Genomic DNA, 25,799 nt, shown 5'->3' on the forward strand with positions numbered 1-25,799 from the left:
AATTCCCCCACGTTCGATGTAGCTCGGTGTGGACGTGGCTGAAGTGCTCAGTGCTAACGACGTTCTTCTTTTCGTCGACCCCAAACCCTCCGCTGGGAATTCCGCCGCAATAATGGCGAGGAATTCAGCGAACTTGCCTCTCGGGTTTTTGCTAGAACTTCTTAAACTTCGCGCGACTCTCGGACAGCCTCGCAAGTTCGTGATTCTGGAATCGAAATCGCTTGACGGAGGACTCCCTTTGACGCGTCCCAAGGGACGAGGTCCTTAATTGTAATTCACGAGGCTCGCAGCAACGACGTTTAAATTCCTACCCCTCTAAGCATAAAACTCTGCACCTTGAAGCAGCTTGCCATCTTCCACCTTCCTTCCAATCTCGCGCACAGAATTTACTGGACCGAGGAAAACTGTTACCTCGGCGGATCCAGGGTTCAAAATTTACTGGTAAACGCGTTTCGCGCAACTCAGCCGATTAACTCTATAAAAAAAAAACATATGCCAGAAATTGGAAGATAACGAAACGAGGGGTTGCTGGCTCGTCGGGCATAAAGGACGAAACGGAGCGTGGTAGTCCGGTTTTAAACCTGTATTTCGGAATTGGACTCGTAAGAGGATTCGACGATAAAGGGATTTACCATCCGGCTACCGGGGGAATAAAAGTAAACGCAGGTTCGTTCAGCGGGGCTGTTGGTTTGACTTTAGCGAGCGTTTCCCCTGCGTTTGCTCCTTCGCGGAGGAATTGCCCTTTTCGACGTTTCATCGTGAACGTGATTTTTTTTCCCCCATTGGAAACGCGGGTGAAAGGACACACGCCGACGTCGAATCGTTTCGGTGGGGTGATAAATCGTTTACGTATTTTTGGGAAGGTACCTATCGAATGTATCGGCGAGGGTTAAATTTCCGTGCGGAGGGACGCGAGAATACGTGGAGCCGCGTGTCGTTAGACTAAAAGGATAAAATTCGTGGGGTGTGACCCGTCCTCCTCGATCGATCATCTCGCCTCTGTGTTGGAGGCAGTGCCACCCTATCTGGCCGCGATTACGACCCTCCAAGGTGGCGACCCTTGCTGTGCCCACATTGTACACGGCATTCGAAACGTTTACTCTCGCCCCGGAGCATCGTGTACAGCCTGTAACGCGAGCTAATGCCTAATACGCTAACAAATTTTAGCCCGCATCGGCGAGAGGGGGTGGAAGGTCGCTCATCGCGGCGCTTCCCTAATCTGGCCTCATAGCACGATCCTTTATAGCAGAAGTTAGAGTCCATTTCTGTCAATTATCCCTCCGCTTCCACACCACCTCGAGCCACGCGAAGAACAAGATCCTAGCCCGGCCACGCCTTGCACCCTGTCGCGAGAATTTAAATTCAAAGCGTCGGTCCCTGGATCGCCTGCTACCCTCCGACACGTTTATCTTCCATTTTGTATATGAAGGCACTTTGGATCCAACACTCCCGTGATAAGATAAAACACTCCACGGGATGGAAGCATTCGTGTCTCGGGAACCACACCTCAGGCTGCCGACCACACTTTGAAATCAGGAAGTTTGGTAATCCCTCACACGTCGTAGGACGTTTAGAGGCTGTTTCATAGCCTTTCTTCGGCCATTAATTATCTTCGATGGCGGAGCGGTCTGAAGAGCCTCTAAGAGCTCATAAAGCGGGATGTATGCTTTATTACCGTTATCCCGGGCAGTCTACAAGTTCTTGGGACATGGATAGGGCTCAGTGGCAAGGATTAAGCGGCTGGGAGCATCGGTTTCGAGCCGATGAACACGCGATCCGACGATGGAGCGCACGGTTTAATTCCGAGCGTGTCCTCCGCTTCATCCAAGCGGCTGATAGAGAGGCACGCGGGCGAACGTTGACGGTGGTCTTTGTAGTCGAAGCGTATCGCCCAAGTGAAAAGAAATCCTCGTCGCAATCAACGATGAAAGCGATGCACGACGCTCCGGGTAGATCGTTAAATTAAGCCCCGAGCAACAGGAATCACGGCGTCTGCCGCGTTTCCTTCCACGGTCTACTGAGGTGCGCGAAGAGGAGCTTGTTTGTTGACGGAGAAGCTTTTACGAGATGGTTCTAAAGACCTTAGCTACCGATCAACCCGCAATCCCTTTTGGTTTTTCTTCTGCTTCCCTCGAGAATTGAACGCGGAAATATTAACTCGCCGAGAATGGGAGTAGGTACATGGAAATGGCTGGATGCGAAAAAGCGAGGGAAACTGCCGCCCCTCGATCGTCGAAGCTCCATCGATTCGATATTACTTCAATTAGAGGATGCAAATCTCGTGACTTGTTCCCGTTTCGATGGCGAAGCTGGGTTCGTTGGTGGTGGCCGCGGATGATGATGGAAACCTCGAGGATGGAAATCATTGCCTCGAACTTCTACATTCCAGAGGATATCGTGCATAATTGCAACATTAATTGTTCATATCCTTGGGATGTGTAGTGACGTCGCAAAAAGTGGTGCCACGAGATGCTTCTACCATTCAGATCTATTTTTGCCACTGTGCACCGTAGAGTCCAGCGACTTTAGGGATTGCAAATTTACCGATTATTTCAATTACCGGTAATTCGATAAAATTTCCAATCAAAACCGGTTTACCGGTAATTTACCGGTATTTTTTAAAGTATTGAAAATATAAGAGTAAATATTACAAAAAAAATACTTTTTTTTTAACTCTAATCGAGCATTGTAATAAATATATGCTAATAAAACTATTCTGAACATAAAATATAAAATAAGATAACACAAAATATATATATTTGTATAACTATTAACAATACTTATTAATGTGGATCTTCACCACGAAAACAATGAAAAGAATCTTAACTTACCTACATAATTAAATATTTTTTATATAACAATTCTTTTTAACAAATAAGTACGCAAAAAACATAATTTGTCTAAACATTGATTTCTTGATCGCGACGTAATTTTTGTACAAAATAATCCAGCCATGGATAAAGCGCTCTCGGATTCTACACTTGTTCGTCGAATAGTCATTAACCATTTAGCACCCGCACTCAGATCCCGTTGAAGGAAAATTTTCCTGTTATCTTTTTATCGTTAAAACTGGCCTAAATTTATATATTTTCATATAGATTTATTTGTTTTCAGTAGTTAAAATGCATAAAACCAATTAATACATGGTTCAGGTACGTTCAGCTTTCTTCAGCGAATAAAACTACGCTAAACATGTACTACTTAAACTGTTGCAAACAGTGAATTGCGAATGCAAACGACAAAACGACAAAAAAACCGGAATATATCATATATGATACGTTTGTTGCTAAAGAGTTAAAAAAATCATTTACTTTTTCTACTTGAAAATCCGTGCATTTTTTTGATGACTTGATTCAGATTTTTAGTTTTCTTTTGGTTCAGAGTTAATTCTTCACGAGATACTTCGGTTTTCGTCTGTATTAGTAATTGAAGTTTTTTTTCCACTGATAACGTAGTAGATGTAGACGGAATTAATGAACGCATACATGCGCTATATTGCGATAAGTAATTTATCGAATTACCGGTAAAAATTTGGCGAACTACTGGTAAAAATTTGAACCGGTATTGCAATCCTTACTTGTAACGAGCGAGCCCCAATCAAATTCCTTGCCAGCTGAATAATTAATTGTATCACGGTGAACGCCATCGTTCGTGCTTCACTTCGATGGCGTTCGTGCTTCACGTCGCCGATGGCCAATTAGACCGATTCGCCCGCCTCGAAACGCATCGTTCTTTTTATTTGCCTTAATCACACGCTTCGCAGAGACTCGATCTATGCCTGTCGTATTATCGGGTCGTTCGAATCCTGTTACGTGCTTTAATTCGGCAGAAAGCTCTTGCGTCTCGACATGAAGTCATCCAATACTCAAACACCGATCTGTTCGTGGAGATTTATCACGAGGTCCAGATATTAGGCGCACTTAGGAACATCTGTAGCAACTTATACTCGGGAACATCTGATTCATGAAGGGGATCCATCACAAAGGCTATCAGATCCACGTCTGACGCTTTGGGTTATTCAGAAGCGGAAAAATCGACGTATGCGAGATTCCTCGTCAAGTTCCCTTCAGCGAGCGTTGAGGCATATCACGGCGATTGGTTCGCCCCATGGTACCGAAACGGCCCAAGACGTGACGGCCATTTGCAGCAGGAACGGTGACGTCAAGACGTGACGGTATTAGCCCTCTCGGCGAACTTGGAATACTCGAACGACGAAGTGGCAGGATTTGTGCGTCGCTGGAACAAAGCGCGGCTTCAGACTGTGCAAACAGCGCGATCCGCTTGGAATCGCTCGGACTAATGTCTCCTGTCTGACAGGGACGCTAGCGTAAATGTGCTTGCAGTATTCGAAACAGTCCTGTCGTTGCGCCCCATGAATAATTGGGATGATTGCTCGAGCGCCGTGGATGGTCGGAATCGTCCCTTGTTGCCGCCCTTAGGACGAGACGTTCCGGGGACAAGTGGTCGCGAAATGGTTGCACTTCTTCCCTGAGATCTTAGACGAGTCAAGTAGGATCGATTGAGCGAGTTTTCGCGAATAGACCGAGGTGTAGCCATTAATTATCGACAGCAGCTTCTGAAATCACTACCGATTGGTATTTAACAGCGAACCACTTATTTCCAAAGGACATGCAATCTTTGCTTGCTCGTGAAAATGGCGCTCAACCGAAGGATCAGTGAACGGAGCGCGCTGAATGTTTGATCGCTTCGCAACCGCCCGATGCCAGACGTCTCATCAAACTTTCATCCCTCTATCGAACATTGTTTCGTGTCGAGGGAAAAGTAGAACGGAACTATAGCCGAAGATAGACGAACGATAGTTTAACCTGTTAAGAGAAATCGCTCGCCCGGCGATAGTTAAGAATTCTCTAGGCTAGGTAATCGGAATGTTGGATTCGGTGCTCGATAGCTGGAGCTAGCTGTTCCATCACTGACAGCGACGCTCAAGCGGCGGAGGAAACAGAGTGGCGAAGGGTGAAAACTGGCGGGAGCGCAGAGGGGCGAGAGAAGATAAAGCGTGTACGAGCGGAAAGCTGGTGGGACTTGAAAAATAGAGGGAACTTGGGGGCGAAATAGGGAAACAGGAACTCCAGGGGAAGGAATCCAGGAGACAGACGAGCGGAACTGGGCGAAACAAAACGAAGGCAAGGAGGTAAAGATGGATGAACGGGTTGGGAACAGCCACGTGGAAAACCTGAAACAACCAGATCCATGAAACGCAACAATGCATCTGGAAGATCTGCAAAGGAAATCCTCGTGCTCGAAGAAATCCCGCGTACATAACAGGAATATAAACTTCGCGGTGCCGACCAGAGGGAGAAATCTATAATGCAGAGGGCGAAATGCTCCTCCACTGTTGTTCGAAACTCTGCCTCGCTTACTTTCATAAATCCCACAATATTTCTCCTACCCACCTTGCGGAACCCACCGTACTGACCAAATTTCGCCGCAACCCTTGTCTTTTCGCTCTCATTATATCAGTACCCTGAAGAGTGGACGAGAAGTTTGGGAAATCCCGGGCTTTTGCACGACAGTGTATAGCGTACTCACGAAAGCCATAGTCGGCGCAGCCGATACCGAACCGAACGTCGAACGGAGAAGCCCGGAGGCCTCGGCAAATGAACAGGGACAAACGAAGCGGCGCGATAGAGGGATAGAGGCAGGGGGAGAACGGAAGGAAAAGAGACGGGGAGAGGGAGTTCCTAACGTGGGGTTAGCGAATGAAGCAGTGGGGTGGCCGAGCGGGTGACGGGTTAGGTCGGGGGGTGGGTGGCGGTGGTAGCTAGCCCGGTGAGTAGTAGTAGGTGCGCACCCTACGCGGATACCAGGTGAGTGGGGCTGAGGCCGACCAACCCCCGGGACAAAACGCGAAAAACCACTTGTGCGTCTCCGTCCTGGCCGCCCGGCGGTGTCCTCTAGATCGCTCGTTTCCCCGTCGATCCTGCCTCGTCCTTCTCGCGCCAGCCACCCTCTGTCGCCAGTCACTCAGTCAGCCAGTCAGCCAGTCAGTCGTTCCTCGCCGCGACGTCGATTCGAATCGCGATTCCTCCTTGGCCGCGTCCACCTTGCGCGTCGATCCTTGGAGCCTCCAGTCGGGGTACGACCGCGAGCCGCGACAGTGTCTCGAGCACGGGGATCCAGCGATCGAAGGGGCTTCCACTGCGCTGATCCAACGAAACGCCTCGATCTATCGTATCCAGGGGGTAGAAAGTGGCGACAGAGGTGGGAGAGAGAAAGAGAGAGAGAGAGAGAGAAGGAGCAGCAGGCACCGTGTAATGCAAGGAGCAGCCTTCATCGATCCAGCTTCAACCGGGAGCGAGCTGACACGGTCCGGGATCCCGAATCTCTGATCGAGCCACGTGATCCACTGTGGATCGAGTCGATCCGCGGGGAGTCTTGTGCGCGCCCCAACGATTCTTTCGGATCTATCCATCGGTTCCTTTTTCTCCTTGTTTCGCGTCGGGCCACCGGGGTTGGGGATTAGTGACTCCGGGTAGCTGACTCCTTCGGGAAGAGTTCCCGTGAGATTCTCTGTTTTCTTCCGACCATCCCCCTTCGTCCCTCTGTTTCTCTTCGGGGAGGGGAAGATCGATGGTACGCGTTTCGGATTGATGGGTTCGAAGCGCCTTCGAGACGAGCTCCAGGTGAAATTTTCACGAGTTCCTCCAAGGTTGGAGGCGATTTATCACACGGCACGTGCAGGTATGTGTTGAAACGCGAAACCAGAGGTATTACCCTCGGTTGCCCTGCAGCTCTTGACGACTTCGCCGACTCGAATTTTGGATCCGGGACGAGGATGTTTTGATGTCTTCTTGTTAGTAATTCACACACACACACATATTCCTCGACTTTTGGCTTCGATGTTTCGCGCACAGTTGTTTTTAACAATCGCTCGCTTCGTGGTTATAGAAACAGAGCCACGTAATTGGCTCGGTGTACGCGATGACTTGTTGCTTGACGCGACCTCGCCTTTTGTTCTCTCCTAAATATTCTAAAAATATGTCGCCCCTACCGGTTGCGGCAATTCATTCGCCGTTTGGAACGGCAATTAACCCTCTCGCGGTGCCCTGCTTTACCCTCGCTGTAATATGGCAGAAACGAACGGAGACGGAGGGCGAATGAAATTATTTCCGCGCCTAAGTGTGATTTCATTTAAAGTTTTCGTTTCGAGCACAATCTGCTATCGAATACCAAAAATTCTGTTCAACAAGTGCTCACCGAGATAACTGGTACACAGAGTGACCCCAACAAATTTCATATTCCACCATTTACGTACGAGGGTGAGCGCGCAAACTACGTGCCAGCAATTTGCTTCCAATTTCGCACACACTTAGTCCACGCCGTGTATAATAATATATTAAACAGCCCGCTCGAGCCGCTGAAAATTCCACGGGCAAATCCCGTCGAGAGCTTCGACAAAGATTCGCGCGACTGGTTACACGAATCCGCGACACGTTCGTTTCGAGCTGGACAGATTCCCCGGGCAAAGGTTGCACGTCATAAATTCCGCTGGTCGTGTGCATGCACAATATAGGCCGTACACGTCGATACAATGTGGCACATATGGGATCGAGCGTTACGCCTGATCGATCAGTGACGGGTTGCTGAAATGCTCGGATAACGTCGCTCCTTTCATGCGTATCTCATGAATGTCGCTCGTTCCGCGAATTGATTTTCCATTCGGCAAGTAACGATGGATCGTTTTAAACTTTTCATTCATTCGTCGCTGCAACGACACGGTGACTTGTTGCAGAATCAACCCTGCCCTCCTTGGGACCGCCGAATCGGTCGAGACGGGCCGCAGAATCGGCGGGCGGGAATTTAAGATTCATCCTAGGGCAGAAGCGCGCCACTCGCACGGAACCCGCGACAAAATTACGATCGATCGCACGCAGGTGTCATCGAACCAACGAATGACACAGTTTCCACCGTGCATCGTGTGTCCAGGGAATTAATTTTTCATCGGGAACACGTGTCCCGCGTATCATCCCATTTTCATTATTAATCCTTCGCTCGTAATCGCGAAAATGACGGGCTTCTGCCATTTCGTGCGCGCCGCAATCCCCTGCTAATACCATCAGGATTTCCATCTGGCGATTCCAAGCAGGAAAAATCCACAGACTTTCTCAACTAAGACTCTGCCTCAAAATATTCACCCCCTTCCCCCTCTGGCTCGTCATTGTTTTAATCTCCGCTGAAAAGCATTCGAGATCCACAGTTCCAAGCTCCGAAACTGTTCCTGGAAAGTTTGAATTTCGAATTGCCAAGAGCGATAAGGTCAGAGGGATTTCTCGGGCGGACGCAGATTGATTCGCATTCTTCTACCTCAGGATTTTCATCCTTTCCAACGAAATCCACTTGGACCCGTCTCCGCTCGAAACAGCAAGGGACGTCAAGTTTCGACGTTTCCTTAAGGTATCCAGCCAACGTGCAACCATGTATGTAAATAGATAAAGTAGGTTTGTTGAGCGTCGACACACTCGGGATCGGTGTAACGCGTAGTCGAGGCACGAAGGTCTATCGTCCACAAAGTTGATCGGATTGCTTCGTCACACGCTGACCACTATCTGCTCCTCCTTTGAGGCTCTGTGCTAAATGAAGATTGATGACTGGCCCTGGAACGTTGTTTGGCAACGAATTTGGGAACGCCTCTTTGATGTCTGATCCTGAAGAAGCTTTGAGCGTTTGATCCTGTAAGCTTTCCAGTAGAAGGCACAGTCTTCAATCTGACTTTCAGACCTCGACTGCGAGGGAAGATTAAGCCAATACCCTTGGAGGAAGATTGGTTAACATGCTCGTCAATATCTTCTCAATCTCTCATCCCGAAGGAGCAATACTGGCCCAACGTTTTTTTGAAGAAATATCTGGGGAAAGGGTTCCATTGGGAAACACTCTCAATGTTCCAGCCTCTAAATTCTCGCTTTAACACCATTGATCCATTTTGTTCCTCAAACCCTTGGCATCGGAAAGAGGATTCTGTAGAAAACACCCTTCGAGACAATCCGATTATAATTTTCTAGATAGCGCCAGATCAACAGGAGTCCAGTGATCGATCGCTAGAAATCATTGATCTTCTAAATAAACTGCGAGCCTTAAAGGCAGCGCGTTATCAGACCTCTACTGTTGCTGTCGCGCTGTCGGCGTCTGAATAGCTCAATTTCGTAGTTAATTCGCGGGCGACGTCGGTATCTGTGGATCTTCGGGGAACCGTCGTTGGAAGACATACCGAGGGTGAGACTCGAGCGTATCGCGGTACCGTGGGCCCGTTCGCTCCCTTTCACGAGGAGGAAACGGAGTTCCCGCGTTTACCTAGCGCCGGAATAGGAACTGTCGCCCGATAGATCGGGGATCGGGAAAGGAGTGACGTCTTTGGATGTCGTCGGGCCGTGTGACAGTGCCGTGCGTCTGAAAAGCCCAGAAAACCGATCGGCCGGCGAACGGAAGAGGACTCGATAAAGAGGAGCTGTAGTAGAAGACCATGAGCAACTCCGGGGCCATTCCTCTGATCTTGGTGAAGAAGGAGCAGCTCGTCGAAGGCAAGTACCCCCGCGTGTTTAGTCTTTTTCTCATTGTCGACCGGTTCGATTGTGCGCTCGATGCGCTAGCGACGTTCCCATTGTGCAGCCTGGACGTCTCCCCAACCCCGCGCCAGCCGAGAAGTCGGTCGCTTTTCGAGAGGAAACGACGTTAGGGCGCCTATTATCGATGGCTCGAATAGAGATCTGTGTCGCGCCGAGGTGTTTCAGGAGATTGGTCGAGCGCAAGCTTAAAGGGACGATTTTTTGGGATGGCTCGCGATTTTCCTCGGGGAATTTTGACCCAGTTCGCTCGCATAGACGCGGAACGGGTATTAATGCTGTTTCGAACGATTTTGGAGAAATCTATCTTTGTGTATTCCACTTGACCAGAACTCGATACGCTAGCGTCCCTCTTGTCGATAAATGTGTGGACGGTTTGAAGAAACTTTATTTCGATACCGTGTACAAAGCTTTTAAGCCAGCTTGACGTGGGATCGACGTAGGGCCAGCGCTAGATATCGAGAGACTTGCGCGGGAAATAGAGCGACTTAAAATAAACACTTCGACAGCAGTGAAATATCGCCCAGAGCACGTTTGAATAATCCAGGACGATAATTGGGATTCTTAAGATAAACTCGATGAATTCAGATGGCAATCTTTTATATTACTGAGGACGTGCGGTGCCCAAAGTTTCCCTCAGCGCAGATTTAGAATGATTCTCTTTCATGCTTTCGTGGAATCGATTTATCTGACAAGCACGCGGTGGCTGGCTAATGTCGCCTTCTTCTACTGATTGATTCCAGCAAGTGAAATTCCTTGTTTCTTACAAGGGGAGAACACCATGAGGTAGACACCGATTTTGGTGAGCCTTGGCACGATGAATCTACGTCGAAAATAAGTAAATAGGTGTCCGAGCGTTTCTACCAATGGGCCTTAATAATAGAGATATTTACATGGAAATTATTAAAAATTTCATAGTGGCCGGGGCATTTTAATGGGTAAATATCCCACACTACCCTGGCGCCCCGGGGGATTCCCCTCTGAAGGAGTCGGGGTGCCTTTTAAAGATTTTCTCAAGTTAAAAAAAAATATAAAAAAAAATTTATAAAGTTTTTTTTAACGTGGAGACATCTTCAAAAGACACCCCAACGCCTCTAGAAGGGAATCTCCCACGGATGCCAGGGTAGTGTGGGATTTTTACCCACTAAAACCCTAAATTTGTAATAATTTCCATGTAAATATCTCTATTACTAAGGCCCATTGGCAGAAACACTTGGACACCTATTTACTTATTTTCGACATAGATTCATCGTGCCAAGGCTCATAAAAATCAATGTTTACCTCATGATGTCCTCCCCTTGTTAGTAAATACCTAGCGTTCATTCCCTGTTGTTATTACTAGCATAAGATAGAAGCTTTCGTATTCCCCTGCACGTACAAAAGAAATTCTATGCCTGGCTCTTGCCTCCTTGTTCTACTGCTTCACTGAGTAAACTGATTTGCTATCGACTATTGAATATTTCCTACCACGTGAATGTTTAGTTCAAAGTGCGTAAGAGTACAGGAAAGCATTTGAAAATCTTTCATATTCTGAAGTGGAATCAACATGGTCTGACTCTCATCGCCTTATTCCACTGCTTCACGTACCCAGCGAAATTCTGTTTTCCTTCTAGCCTTTCGCGTTTTCTTGTCGATACGATTTCGCATAGAAACCAAGGCGTCGTAGCCGAATTAACCGGGAACGGTCTTTCCTTTCTGTTGCCCGTAAATTTCCATCGCAAAACCACCTCCCTTCGCGATTTTGTGTACGAATGTTTCCGAGCTAGACCCGCGACGCCGTCTCTGCTTCTGTTCCGTGCATGCTTCCATAGGAAAGCTACGAGCCATTCGACCAATCCTCGCCAGATAAGCTTAAGGGATTGTCTACTCAACGATTTATCCTCGCATGCAGGCATAAGGGCAATACTCGAACTTTGCTCCCCAACGTCTGTGAAAGATGTGGATCTGAGAACTGATCAGTAAATGTCAGTACAGTAATACCTTCTTGTGAACCTTTTGAACCATTTATTTAAACGTGAAATCACTTTAAGGATCTACTCATCATCTAGACGTTCAGATTTCGTAGCTTTCGACGTGAAATATAATTTCTCAGAAAAAAACCTAATTCCTTCAAAGAACTTACGATCCACTTTTGCAAGTTACTTCTCATCCCCCGTTTGAAACATTCCAAGGAACTTTTAATTAACGACTGCTCGAAAACGCGTTCCACAAACGCAGTTAGACTTTCAAGGCGATTTTCATGACCTGTCAAGCGCACTTGATCTTCCTCTGCCTTCCGAATCGCCCTTAATTAACCTCCAAGGAAACAGTCTCGCCTTGCGTCGCTTTTATCGCGACTCGTGAAGAGGCAAAGGGAACACGGAACGGCGTAAATCAAGTGACTAAATGAAAATCGCCGACAAAGGCGCGGCGTTCTGTGTCCTCGATCGAAGGAGCAGCGTAACGACGCGCCGAGTTTATCCTCTTTCCCGAAAACCTCGGCGCGGAGCCCCTTCATTGTCGGGCGACTTGTTTTCTCGCGAAACCACCATTGTACGAGAGCAATGATATCTGGGTACAGGGGCTCGGGAACAATGGCGAGCTATTTCTGCGGAAATCCTCCTTGGATTACCTTCGCCAGACCCTGTCCGTGGGAATAACGCCTGCCTACGAGGCGACCTGAAGCTTTCGAGGAGAAGTTGCTCGCCTATCCGGACGCACCGCCGATAGATTCGGTCTGAAAGGGCTTTGCTTCTTTGCTGTCGCGAAGACTCAGTGTTTCGATGTTAACGAGATTGTCACGCGGTGAACACAGAATCGATACAAGTTAGCGAGGAACGGATATTTCGGGGGACGAAATGTTCAATAAAAAGGAAGAAATATAAGCGGGCCTTGCCTCCCGTGTTCAACTTGTTCAGAACTCCTGCCTCCGCTTTTCATTCTGTGCTCGTAAATTTGACCACGTCTCGCCTCTTCTGGAAAAATCTGGCTGGCTCCCGATGCGACAGAGATGGATTCTCCATCTTTGTTGCATCATATATAAGATCCATCGCGCCCGCTTCCCTTCTTACCTGTTTAACCTTCTCCCGACCAACGCTTCCTTTCGCACTGCCCACTCTACTCGTTCCCAAGACATGCTCTCCATCCCTTGTCATCGTACTAACTACCTTCGCGCTTCCTTCTTCTATATCGCCCCCCATTTTTATAATTCGCTTCCCTCCGAAATCCGCGCTCTTCCGACCCCCTCCTCTTTCAAATGTTCTTGTAAATCTTTCCTACTGCTTCATCCGTTATAATTTTTCTACAAATCATATTTTGCGATCTGGTCGGTTCGTTTTCTCTTCGTTTCTCTTATTTTCGTCTCTTTACTTTTCTTGTACTAATTTTAAGCCCAGGTTAAGTTCACGTTTTAGGTTGGGTGGAAAAGCAGTCCTTGACTGAACCCGGCCTTTGCATTTGTCGTGTTTCTCTCTGTTTTGCTATTTGCTGTGTTTTGTTTGTTTGTTTGTTTCTTTGTTTGCAATAAAGACGTTTAATAATAATAATAATAAGATCCTCCTATAGGAGATCAGTTCGAACATTAACGATACAGTAATTTATATTAAAATAAGCGCAGACCAAGAGTATAAATTGCGGAGAGAAATGCGGAGCGGTATGTCGCGATATCGAAGTTAGCTTTTCCACCGAAAGGAACATTTAAGAGGAAAAGCTCGCGAAGGCTCGTGATTTACCTCGCCTGTGAAATCTATACCGCGACGGCGGAAAGCAACGGCGGCTTTTAAACCATCCACTGGAAGAGATATACGTTTTCTCGGCCGTAGGTAACCCCCCCCCCCTCTGCCCACCTATGTTAAATCGGTCGATCGTTAATCTTCACAGCTCCGACGAGGTACATAGTAACGATACTACACCGTGCGCCTTTTACGAGCTTTAGCCGGTTTAGCTTCTAGGATGCAACAGTAAAACGTGGCTGCTCGCGGTGGAAATAATAGAGCCATCACGCGTCTCTTCTTTCCCATGGGGACTCGGCCGGTGGAAAGCGCGTGATCGAGGAAATTGTGAGGAATATTAAAACCACGCTCTTGGAGCGTTTATTCCACTGCGTACTACTTGCAGCTTCTATCCGACATCATTTTTGTACACAGATAGTCTCTGAATGAGTAATACAGCTCTCCCGATAATCTTTCAATCCTGGCAATCTTATCGTTATCAACCCCCTATCGAACTGGGTCGCCACGAGCCGCCAGTAAATTCGGGGGAGGAACAATGGCACTTGTATCGCGGAACGGCAATAACTACCGGCGGGCGGTGCAATTTCTTTCCCCCGTTGGAAAATTGAGTGGGGCACTGATGCTTAAATGAGCACCGATTGTCGCCGGATTTCGGCTCGGCGATGCCTCGTGCCACGTGTTGCGCGCTCGCTAGAACGAGGAAACGAGCGTACCTTATCGGTAATCCCGATACACCCTGGTTTCCTCTTTCGCGCACACGCTGGCGCACACACGTACACATATGTACGGGCGACGTGCTTCTTCCCTCGACAGCTGTTCCCACTTTACGGTCGGGCTGCTTCGCCTCGAATGCACGACGAAACAATGGACGTTAATGTCGCGGGACGGTTAATCTCTGACACTCGGCCCGCCGTGTATGTATGGCCGGTAATGTAGCCGTCAGCTTCTGATTTCGCGCGAACGATTCGCACGCTGCGATTCGCTGCCCGCCTTTTGTCACTTTCCAACCACTTTTAATCGAGTGTCGTTCAATATGCGGTGGCAATCGAAAATTCTAGCACGCGCGTTAATGGAGAGAGCGCTATATCAGGAGAGCTGTATCAAATTTGATGGTACTTTCTGAGATCTAGAAAGCAGAAAACAGAGATCGGTGGTTGGGAGCAAATCAAGTGGTTTAGGGAGCTTCAAAGATTATTACTTAACGCATCGTTTGACTTCCTTCAGAGATCCACGCTTAACCAACGATACTCCCAAGGTACAAGCCATCTCGTTTGAAAAATGTCACACTATCGAGTAACAAAATATCCCCCATCGACTGCCCGCTCTAGGATACATAATACCCTACATTCGACGCCTCGTCGTCTCAAAGCGTGCGCGCCAGAAACCAATAGAATCCTCCCTTGCGTCAATGTCGCTTCATCCACGACTTTATTCATTCAGCGGGGAGAAAAAAGTAGGTTGTTGGTATAACGCAAGTTCGTCGGGGCCGCAGGGTGGGAACGACGGAAACGGGGGACGAACGAGGTGGAGATTAGAGCGTCGTTCGTGGCTCGGTATCTCGTTCCATTGGCGGCCATCGGAAGCTATCCCTTTCAATTACACGGCCGCTTAGAGGATCCGCTCGATTCTTCCAGCAGCCGACATCCGCGCCGCTGTTCGACCAGCTTCGTCAAATTACCGAAAGTTCGGAGCACTTGGCTCGGGCCCCACACCAGCCAGCGATTTTCTCTCCGCCGTGTACATCGCAGTTTCGCAAATTTCAGTTTATGGCTCGCTGTGCAACTGGGTTACGCCGACCGCTTTAGCTGCAGCGCGAAAAGGTGGCGGGAACGAATAAAAAGGCAGGGTGCCGGGCGTTCGTTGAAAGGACACGCTTCCCTCCGAACCGCGTTCTCGTGCGAACGTTGTCGAGCGAAATTTGCGCACTCGGAATTATCAAACAAAAACGGGGATTCTCAGTGGCGATGAAAAGTACACGGTTAAACGTGGATTTAGCGAGGAGCTGTAAACGAGCATCCAGCGTTGTTGTTTCATAGAAATCAATCCGTTACGCGCGAGAGATGCACGGAGGATTTAATCGATCACCAGGGAGAGCCGCTTGCGCGTCGTTTATTTGTTAGAGGTAAATGGTGTACATACCTCGACAACGGAGCCAGGCTTTCTTTCAACTCGCTTTTACTACCTCCAGCGTGGTTCGCGGCTGGCATTACACCCGTACGACAACCTAGTTTTTAGGGCGAGCCAACGAGAGGCACAGTGGTAAAATGACGTTTGTGAAACCGCGATATAATGAGGCCGGGATTTCAAGTGTCACTGGCAGCCTTTTCGAAGCGGCGCGCTGAAATACACCCGATTCTGAGTGGGTCGTTCATTAACGACTGAAACTTTTCCGCCTCCCCCTCGCCCCGCACGCCCTCTTAATGCCTTACCCCGCCTTCCCCTCAAGATTCCGCTTCTTCTTCCCTTATTCCTAGCCCCGCGCCTTCTTTTCCTCTTGTTACTCTCCCAATGAATACAAAGCGCGATGGGCTCTCCTTCTGTCTTCCCTGCACGAAGAAACTATTAAGGAGGACGTAACAGGAGATTCTGGATGGATCTTGAATCTAGATAGGCGAGTTACACGCTGTCGTGTTTTCTTTTCTCTGTTGCAAGAAGATCGGGTGCGCGCTTAAAGGATGAGCCCTCCGGAATGGTACCACTAATTGCTGGATTCATTAGGGGCGGTGGAGTGGTGGATGGCTGAGTGGAATTGATTAGCAGCGTCTTCTATTGTAAGTTGTCTTACCTAAAATCATTGTCTGGGTGATTTTTCATAGCACTTCAAGTTCTCCCTCAACTACCGATTCCTACTTGTTTCGTCCACTAGCAGACCCTGGATGAAAAGGAGGCGCTTTCGCGGCCCTACCTTCAGCTCCACACCTTAACACACTTCCTCCTCATTGAATTCTTCGTTGGAGAGTCATTCGTCGAAAGTTCAGCCAGTAACAAATTACTGAGTAGTCCGTTCATTGTGGGAACTAACTACAAAGTGGTACGAAAGTCCGCGAGTGCAATATTCATCGCGATCGATCGTCGACGTGTTTCGCATTATTTCACGAATTCCCGAAGCAATCCGTCGCAATCTGCATCCGCGCCACGTCCATTTCGGTTTCGATTTGCCTAATCGGAGAGGCAAATCCACGCCAAGGTATTTGCCTTTGAATTTTCCGACCTCTATTACCTTAACGAGCCCTGCGCGCACTATTGCGCACTCTCGGCTCCGTCCAAGCTGCTTTCGCAAACACGAATCTGCAGCTTGGCCAGATTGTCTCGCCCGCGTATCGCGCAGCCTCACCGTCGACCGCACACAATTTGTAGAAAATTCGATTCAATTTTATCGCTTCTTACCACGATTCGTTCGGTCGCTCCTTTGATTCCCTGCCTGTGCGGCTCGGCATCAATAAAGTTCAATGCGTTACGTGATTGCGGGAGCCAGAAAGGGAATCGTTTGCGTCAGAAGGTCGATGGCAGCTGCCTGTCACTGCTCTGATTAATTAATTCGAGCTCCCTCTATGGATATTCATTACCTCGCCACTCTAATGTGGAGAGGGCCTTGCGATTTCGGAGGGAGGGAATTAAAACAGTCAGGCTGATCGAGCGGTTCAAATTAGACGAAGAATCGACGGATCTCCGACCAGGGCTTGAAACCGTTATTATGAAGATTTCGGTTCTTGAAAGAGTTATGAAGAAGTTTTAGAAGATATCAGTTTAAGTTACGGTTCCTATATAGCTCTATAACTGTTATTTTTAGGTTCTATATAAGTTCAAAAACGGTAAACCGATTTATATAGTTCTATAACTTTTATTTTTAGGTTCTGTATAAGTTCCAAAGCGGTTATAGAATCGATTCTTGTAACGATTCTACAGAATTTTACAGTAAATGAAATCACAACATATTACAATTATAGATTACTGTGTATAATCAAATTGTTTAAAAATTATTGTAAATAAGTAAGTAAATATATATTATGTACATATTTGTACATAGGTACATATACAATTATTTCGTAGTATGAAGTGTTAATATAAATGTTTGGCTGTTATCTCGATGAGGGTCTAGCTCACTGATTTCAATGATTTTTTAATATGTTGTCTGAATCATGGGTCTGGTGGGCCCTCATTGAAAAAATGAACTAGACAAATAAAAGTTTCGATCTATAGTATTATATATTTATTGCACTTTTGCTATAATAATACACAGAATAGATAGATTTAATACGCATACTTAAATATATATATAATAAACATGTTTAGAGGCACGCCAGTTGCCTCATGCACCCTGCTTCTGATCCGGTCGCTTCCCAGTCCCACCGAACTTAAAGAGAACCTAAAAATCAAAGCTATACAACTATAAATCGGTTCTATAACCGCTTTGGAACTTATATAGAACCTAAAAAGTAAAAGTTACAGAGCTATATAGGAACCGTAACTTCAACTGATACAGTTTGATATTTAGGTTGTTTATAACGGTTATTCAGAATAAAGATTTTTCATAACTCTTTCAGTCAGAACCTTTATATAACAGTTCGAAACACTTATTTTCGGAACCTGTTCAAGCCCTATCTCGGACACTTTGTAAGCCGAAGCGTTCAACGCATCCTTGCGGTGACGAATCGGTTGATAATTAACTCCTTGCGGCGTCACACGCGATTAGTGGGCGCACCTGAATCTAATTAATTGGCCAGCGGTTCGACGGGATGTTACTTAAAACGCACGTGGCCACAGAAGCGTATTAGAATGACCGCTGAAAAGTTTATCTCCGTTAAATTCGAAGCGACCCACTCGTTTGGTTAAAGCATCCGAAAGCCTCCCAAGTTTCACCACACCGACCAAACGGCATATAAAATGAATCATAAATGTGCATTAGGGAATTCCAGTGTCCCGTGTTATCCGAAACAGGGTTCGTTCGTTCGCGACAAAGGCTGCAATTATCGATTGCAGTTGAATTTAATTAATTTGCCAGCCGCTTATCGCGACACTGTCGAAACACACGAGACGTCGATCGCGTATGACTGTTCATGAATCTACCACCGAGGCGAGCGCTGGTACGTATACGCGCGTGGCCTAGCGTTCGTGCGACAACGCAACGTTGCGCGCAGAAATTGCCTCGTCAAATTAGCGACAGGCAGATGGAAAAGTTGCCCATCGGCCGTCCCGTCGAATTAATTACTTCGGCGAAACAGTTGAAGGAGAATTACCGCGGTCCATCCGAAAGATAGAAGGAAGCGCCGCGAAACCTACGGCTCTCGAGGGAATTCCAAGGTTTCGAGGCGAGTTAATTTCAATTGTCTGAGCGGTCCCTGTCCCCGGGCAAGAATTAAGGGACCAGTCCCTGTGACTTTAAACGAGTTCCCGACATTCGTCGGAGCTTGGCAACTGGTCTCCTCGGGGACTACAGCAATGGGAATGCTCCAAGTATTTATCAAGCGGTCGAAATTTCGCGGAAGACTTGCAGCCGAGTACACGGCTCTGCCAAGTGGAAACTCGTTCCGCTCGTTCCGCGATGTCATCGGAACGTTTATGCCATCGCTGTAGCGGTAAATCGTCGAAATTAGATTCCACGAGCACGCTGTCGAATCATAGCATTCATGAAAGAAGCCAGTCGCTCATTCATCGCGGATCTGCAAGAGAGACGGTCCTGAGCATCGCAAAGAGAAAGCTTAGCTTCCGAATGGATTGCACGGGATGATTCAGGAAACAAAGTTCAGCTACGTGCCTTCCATGTCTCCTTTCGATTCACGCTTGCACCAGCTTCACACTTTTGTACCATTTCCATGGCGTTTCTTCGCATAGTCGTGAGAGCTTGCTCGCGTGACCGCAGTAGTAACGCGATCGTACGTACCGTTCTCCTTGCCATTAACCTTTAAACATAGAGCGATAAGCTGACAGTAGTGTGCAACCAGTCATCGTCGATCAGCGACAGTGTCATCTCTTTAACAGAGCTGGCTTGCCACGCCGGCTAATCTAAAATTCATTAAATTGCCGCGGGAATTATTCAGCTTCATCCTTGGAATAGCCTGATCGCTTTTCGTGGCTGGCCGAGGCTTATCAAGCCGGCACGCTAGCCTCGCCATTCGCGAATAAATCGAGCAACTCATTGCCGCCCTTCGCCGAGCACTTACGACCGCAGAGACGTCGAATTCTGTATTTACATCGTGCCGGGCGAATCCCTGCACTGCAGCGAGTAGAAAGAAGCCACCCGACTGGAAGCATTGATAAAGAAGCTCGGTTCCAGTCAGCGGACTATGAAGCAAAGATAGGAGAGTCCCTTTCCTCCGACTGTCAATATTTTTTTTAAGAAGAATCCGAAGATTCTGCCTGCGTTCCTTGCAAGGGGCCACTTCCTGCAGAATGTCCGTCGCTCGTAGCAGGTACACGGCAACGTTTTGTCACTGACCTTAAGGTATGCACGCGATAAGCCGCAAAACGGAATGTCGTGCCGCCATGGCGCGGCCGTTATCGAACCACGGCATCGTTACCTCGTTGTCTGTGTTCTATCGATTCATCTGACCTTGTGCCACGGCGAGGGCACGAATTACCCCCGATATACTCTTTAAAACCGGCGACGTTGGATATCTACTCTACGCCTACGGTCGACGTCGAACCTGCGCCCGTGGTATCGACGGATTCGCAAATAGACTGGTGCGCTCCGCCGGCTGGGTGTCTCTCGGTTCCTTCGGAGCCGCCGCTTCCAATGGAAAGCAACGAGATATCATCGTGCGCGTCGTCGGGAACCTGATATACGCGAGACTCCTCTCCTATTCTTCCTCCATTTCTCCCATTGATCCGGAGGAAATTAGGATCACCTTTCATCTTTTATACCACTCTCGGATGGCGGTGTAGAAGAATAACGCTGGGAAATGTACCACGAGACACTGGGGCGTATTTTCACGTCGGCCCTTGACGGCGCGACTCTTCGGGCACGAGAAAGGATCGCGGGAATGCGAGTAAATGGCAGAAGTAGCACGTTAGATGAGTCGATACGTACGGCGCCACGAAATCGATAACAACCCTTACCTTCGTGCCGCGGCAGAGAGAAGGAGATCGTGGGCACGACGTCGCTGAAACAGAAAATTCCTTTTAATGGAATGCCTTTCGCTCACTTCGCGTTCTCTCAATAGCCTCCGGTGTAACGATTGCGAAATTTGTGTCGCGAAATGTAATTTTGAGGGCCCGGGGAAGCGTGAAAGTGGGAGGTGCCGCGGGATCGATCGAGATCACGCGATCTAAACGCAATTTTCTGGCACCACGAACCTCCCACGTTTCTTCGAGTATCGTAGAGGGAAAGTAGTTCAGGGCCGATGGTTTTCCATGAAAATTCGGCGAAGATCTCTTCCATTATCCCGGTAATATCCGGGACAGCATGCTGCCGCGGAAAATCGGGTCGAGCAGGGCCGGGCAAGGTGGCGAACGGGCTTGCTACTTCGCTCTCGTCCAGGCAACAAATTGACAAATTGAGCCAATCAGGCCCCAATATACTGCAATCGCGAGACGTCGCAGCATTTTTTGCCCGCTCCGATATTTCCTAGATATCTCCGTTCCCATTGTGCCCAGCCCTCTATGCTGCCGCCGAATCGTAGCTGTGTTATTGGCAATAATATCGATGATTCGACGTCGCCGTTGCGAATAAATTATTGCAGGAACGGCAACAATGCCATCCGCGGGATACGAATAATACTGAATTTATCGATTATCTGAATTCGTTCATTTATCGTATTAAGCGTAAGCTCGGGTTTATTACCGTCAGGGTTTGTTGTGGCTTAAAACACGTAAACATGTTTGCTTCGATGGAATACTTGACGGTGGAGGTTTATAAAGTTACATCGATATGAGCTCGCTGTTGGTAATTCAGTTATTATCCGCGGTCCAGCGTAATGTTTGCGAATGCATTAACTAGCCAATTTGAATGCCCGATACCGTCCACCTGTAATTACATCTACCTATGAAATTTCCTTTTTGGTCTCGATCAGCCCTACTTCCACATTATTTAGCGACACGGCTGCGGGAACTTGTTTACAGGCTGAGCCACCTTCTCGTCGGCACGCGTGAGTAATTTATTGCGACCTCGTTGCACTTTACTCATTGTGCCCAATGCCTCCAGAACTAATTTTCGGGCTAATTAATTTCCCTCGTCCGCAACTTGTCCACCACGCGTTCGCTCTACCCTCTCGGCCCGAAGTAACGACAAATTACCTGCCTCTGAAGCGTGATTTCAGGATAGAAACGAGACAATTTGTACGCCTTCTCTGAATCCCCTTCCCTCTCAGTGTTTCCATGGAACTTCACCGTAAAAAAAACTTCGGGAAGCCACGTAATCATAACGAAATGGTACTTTGTCACACGTAACCCACTAGTTGTCACGCAGCGTAAAACTCCGAAATTTATTGCGACTTAAAATCGCCCGATAGCCCGCTGGATCGATGGTCCTTCATCAAAATTCGATCTCAAGACCGAGCTGCGAGGCGCCAGCCATTAATTCGCGTCGACGTAGCCCCGTCGCGAAAAATGGCTGCGAACTAAGCGAAAAGTCTGACCAAAGGCGGGCAAACAGGCGAAAGAGGGGGATGAAAGTCGGGGAGGAAGGAAAAGAAAACGGCGCAAGAGATGTGGCGGGGAGGGAACGCCAGAAGGCAATCTCGAAGATCTCCTTCGAATCCAATTTCTCTCTCGTTTTGCTACGTCATAATCGCGAGTCTCTCGGCGGGTGGCTCTCTAGCGACGTCTCTCCCCTATTTTTCACGGTTCCCGTCAAGAACCACCCCGACAGAGTTTCGCGGGCTGGTGTCTCGACGAACCACTGGCTCGTCGCTGGATCGTCGAACCGAAAGTCCGTCCGCCGGGGGTTTTATTCGACAGTGGCTGCACCGCTGCTCGACCCTTGCTCGTTGAACGGTTCACGCGTTCCATTGTCGCCTAATCTATATCTTCCGTGCGTTTGTCCGCGCGCGAAACCATTTTTACGCCGGCGTGCAGATAATTGCGCCAACAGGGCGGACGATAATAGGCTGTTTTTCCCTTAATCAGCTATTTATAAACGCGGCTTTTCCTCGCACCGACGACCCTCGGCTCCCTGCACTCTGACTCTCTCTCTCTTCTCTCCCCTCCGCATCCCTCGCTTTTACGCCTTTGTTTTGCTGTTTCCGCTTTTTCTCCCGCGCGCCCCACCCTCCCACTCTTGTCTCTCATTGTCCGGTTATTTTTATCCAATTTCCTGTTGTGCGCGTAGCTGATGACCGATCGATGCGGCGGCATCGAGATCTTTGTCGCTGGCTCCTCCCATTCGCCGCGCTTTATTTCCGCCGTTATCGGATGAGAATCGATCGTGGGCATTTGCTCGATCTACCCCTCGATCTCGGTCGACCTTGCGATGGAAAACGCAGATGGCAGGTGGGAGCTTCGACGCGTCCACCTTTTACCTCACTTACAGTAGTTTTTCTTCAGCTAGCGTCGGTCTTTCCGCTTGAAGATCTCGCCCGACGCATCCGTCATTTGGTGTCCTTCTTCTTTCGCGGCGACAAAGCTCTCGTAAGAGCTTTCTCTTTCTTCTCTCCTGTCCGCCAGGGACGCCCTTTTTCCTTCCCCTCAGTTTCTTTCGTTCTTAGCCAGACCTTTGTCCCACGCCTGCGTCATTTCTGCCACGAAAGTCGCGCTGGCGAAACGCGAGGAGGATTCCAACTTATCCAAGCCTCGAGGGTGCTACTCGTTAGCCTTACTGTTTCTCTCTGCGGGCCGGGGGATCAAAAAGGGTCGTCGCGTACGAGGGAAAACGAGCGTGCACGACGCCTTGAGGACACCGCAACGCCACATCATTTCTCTCGCACTCGTGCTTTAGAAGAATACCCTGAATCGCGTGGACGAACCAGCCTTTTACACTGCTTCATCTTTCAATGGAACGTTGAAATTAGTGGGGCATCTGTCTGATAAACAAGAGAAAATGGATTAGGCAGAAAATGGAGGAAGAAGAGAAGAGAATTACTATAAACGAGCGCAGAGAATTGCTACAAAAAGTGTAGAGACGGTAGAACTTGTTTCGTTCCAGACACTCATATTCTCCAGTGTTATGGAGTTTCCAAACTCGATGCTTGTCCCGAAACTGCAATGGCCAGTTTTCTGCTCGATCAGACGGCAGTGCAGGCCAGATACCTCGGGTCAGCGGGCGCGAATTGACACGCCCGTGAATGGACATGAGGCTACCGATTTGCATAAGCCTATAGTCGCGAAACTTATGCATTATGCGTGCGCTGGAGGTCGAACGAGAGTCACAGTTCGACCCTGTTTGACCCACCAAAAGTGTGCCATGCAAATGGACACCGCATATCGAATTCGAATGAGAAAGCTCCATTGTCTTGCAGAGGGGCCAGTGAGCTTCCTCGTTCCGAGGCGATTACCACACAGTGCATTCTTTAGACGCTGCGAATTATAGAAGCTGCCAATTAACAAGCCGCAGCTTCGAATTAAAGAAGAAACTGTTTGAATAACTACGACAATGTACGTGGTGGGTTGAAGCTCGAAAGCCGAATGAAGAAATTAATAGACCCTCGTAGAAGATGAAGCGTAGCTTTTTCCACCGTCTCGTTTGCATTTCCCAGCCACAGATTAAGCTCTCGCGGTACCGCCAGATGTTCCGTGCTTTCCAGAGCGACTGGCACTTTCCGAAAGTGCCACGAGATATCGCACACGGTCGTTTCTGTTTCTCCTCAGCTGGATGCATGCTATACGAGGGTGGTCGCGGCACAGCCGAACTCGCGGAAGCTCTCAGACTTTGCAACCCAGTTTTACAACCACCTCCTCTTTCGCAACACCGGCCAAACTTCAACCATAGCGGACAGCGAATAAATATCAGTTTTTTATCCGTCCGCCGGCATGTGCATTCCATAAATAATTACACGCGTGCATAGGGGAGAACCGGGGCTGGTAGGCCAGTTTTTCAGTTTTTTATTTTTAATAAATTATGTGAAATATCATTAAACCGGTTAGTATATTTGATAGGGCATACATTTGGCTATTTGATTAAATTATTAAAGCTGACTCAATGTGACAACGATTAAGGTATTTAAGGTTTTTATAACACCTTCCGTGCTGGTCAAACAGCCCCATGATCGGGGTTGGTCTGGGTTAGGTATTATTGTATCCTTATAGAAATCCTTATAGAAACAGGAGAAACTTCTTATTCTTAATAAAATAATGTGCGTGAATGTAAAAAATATGTGGCTGATTTATTTATTTCAACGCTTCATTAGAAATCAATGATATGTATAAATGTTTCTCCCTTTCTATAATTAATGATATCAATTAGGAAAAAGTCGATACAAGAATTGATTCTAGAATCGTTTCGGAACCGATATAGAGCCGAAAAAATAACGGTTGTGGAACCGATATGAGGAAGGAAATAAGAGCCGTAACCGAAACAGATAATAGTGGGAAATTTCGGTTCTTCGTAACAGTTATTAAGAACAGAGGTTCCTCAAAACCGTTTGGAGAACCGAAATCGATATTATAACAGTTTTCAAGCCCTGCTTCAGAGCGTCTAAAAATAAGCGAAAATTTCAGCGATAGATCCACGCGAATTTGTACATACACTCACAGTGTTCGGAATAGGAGAACAGAGGTGTAAGAGGTTGCTCGAAACCGCGTAGAAAGAGAAGAATCGTCTGCGACCGTAGGTAGTCCAATGGTAGTTTTCACTCTGCGGTCACTAAACTCCAAAGTGCCAGAGAAACTCGCGCATACCACGAAACAAACAGAACCATTAGCAGATGCTTGGCTGTTGCCGCTGATCTCGCGAATCCAGCGACAGTTTCGGTGTCCACGACCCAGATAGGGGGCAAGCTCCGATGGGGGCGAGTGTAAAGAGTCGCGGAGGATATTTTTGACCGAAGCGGGGGCCAATTGTAACCCTCTTCCACCCCCGCTCGTGTTTCACCGCCGCCAGGAGCCTGGTCCACGGAGCTGGGTTAAGCAAAACAATGCAGGATTTACTGTCAAAGTCGAAACGACCATTGTCTGTCGACCTTTCAGTGGGTTCAAGGTTTTCCGAGTCAGCGAACGAGGTACGTACTCGTACCAAGACCAATTCGACCGTTCTCGAATCAATTCCTTATAAACTCATAGTCGATGGAAGTAGACGATGAAAGCTTTTCTACTCGGAACTCGTTCCTACCACTGAAACCAAGATTTCATTGGGATACTCGGAGAAGTAGGTGCATCCAGTAAAAATCTTCTCCCGCGTTGTTCTCTCGTCAGAAGCAGCCGAGATAATTTGCCTCGGAATAATGAACGTTCCGCTGCTAATTTCGCGCTATCCTCGATTTCCACATCGAGGAGCGAGCCACCCTTCTCCGTCAGGCGACCATCCACTATTCAAGAGGAAGGAATGATCGTAGCGGACGAGAAATCGTTTGTTCCCGCGCCTAGGTATGCAGCCAGCGTTCCCTGGAACGAGGAGCCTCGTCTAATCAAACGTGGCTCGCAA

General features: G+C 48.0%; 1 protein-coding gene across 6 annotated transcripts in view; it reads left to right on the forward strand.

Annotated features, from left to right (window-relative positions):
* The window catches only part of Kcc (solute carrier family 12 member kcc), a 104,233-nt gene that overhangs the window by 24,130 nt on the left and 54,304 nt on the right, over positions 1-25,799 (forward strand). Inside the window, exons 1-2 of one of the 6 annotated variants that reach the window (XM_076811427.1) lie at positions 5,848-6,328; positions 9,021-9,536. The exons of 4 other annotated variants lie outside the window; for them this stretch is intronic. In XM_076811427.1, coding sequence (XP_076667542.1) covers positions 9,479-9,536 — 58 coding nt within the window. In that variant the 5' untranslated portion in view covers positions 5,848-6,328; positions 9,021-9,478. Of the gene's footprint in view, positions 1-5,847; positions 9,537-25,799 lie in introns of those variants that run through there. One more of the 6 variants, XM_076811426.1, reaches the window with a different exon arrangement.

This window comes from Andrena cerasifolii, chromosome 4, assembly GCF_050908995.1.
Source record: "Andrena cerasifolii isolate SP2316 chromosome 4, iyAndCera1_principal, whole genome shotgun sequence".
In the NCBI taxonomy this organism is placed as follows: domain Eukaryota; kingdom Metazoa; phylum Arthropoda; class Insecta; order Hymenoptera; family Andrenidae; genus Andrena; species Andrena cerasifolii.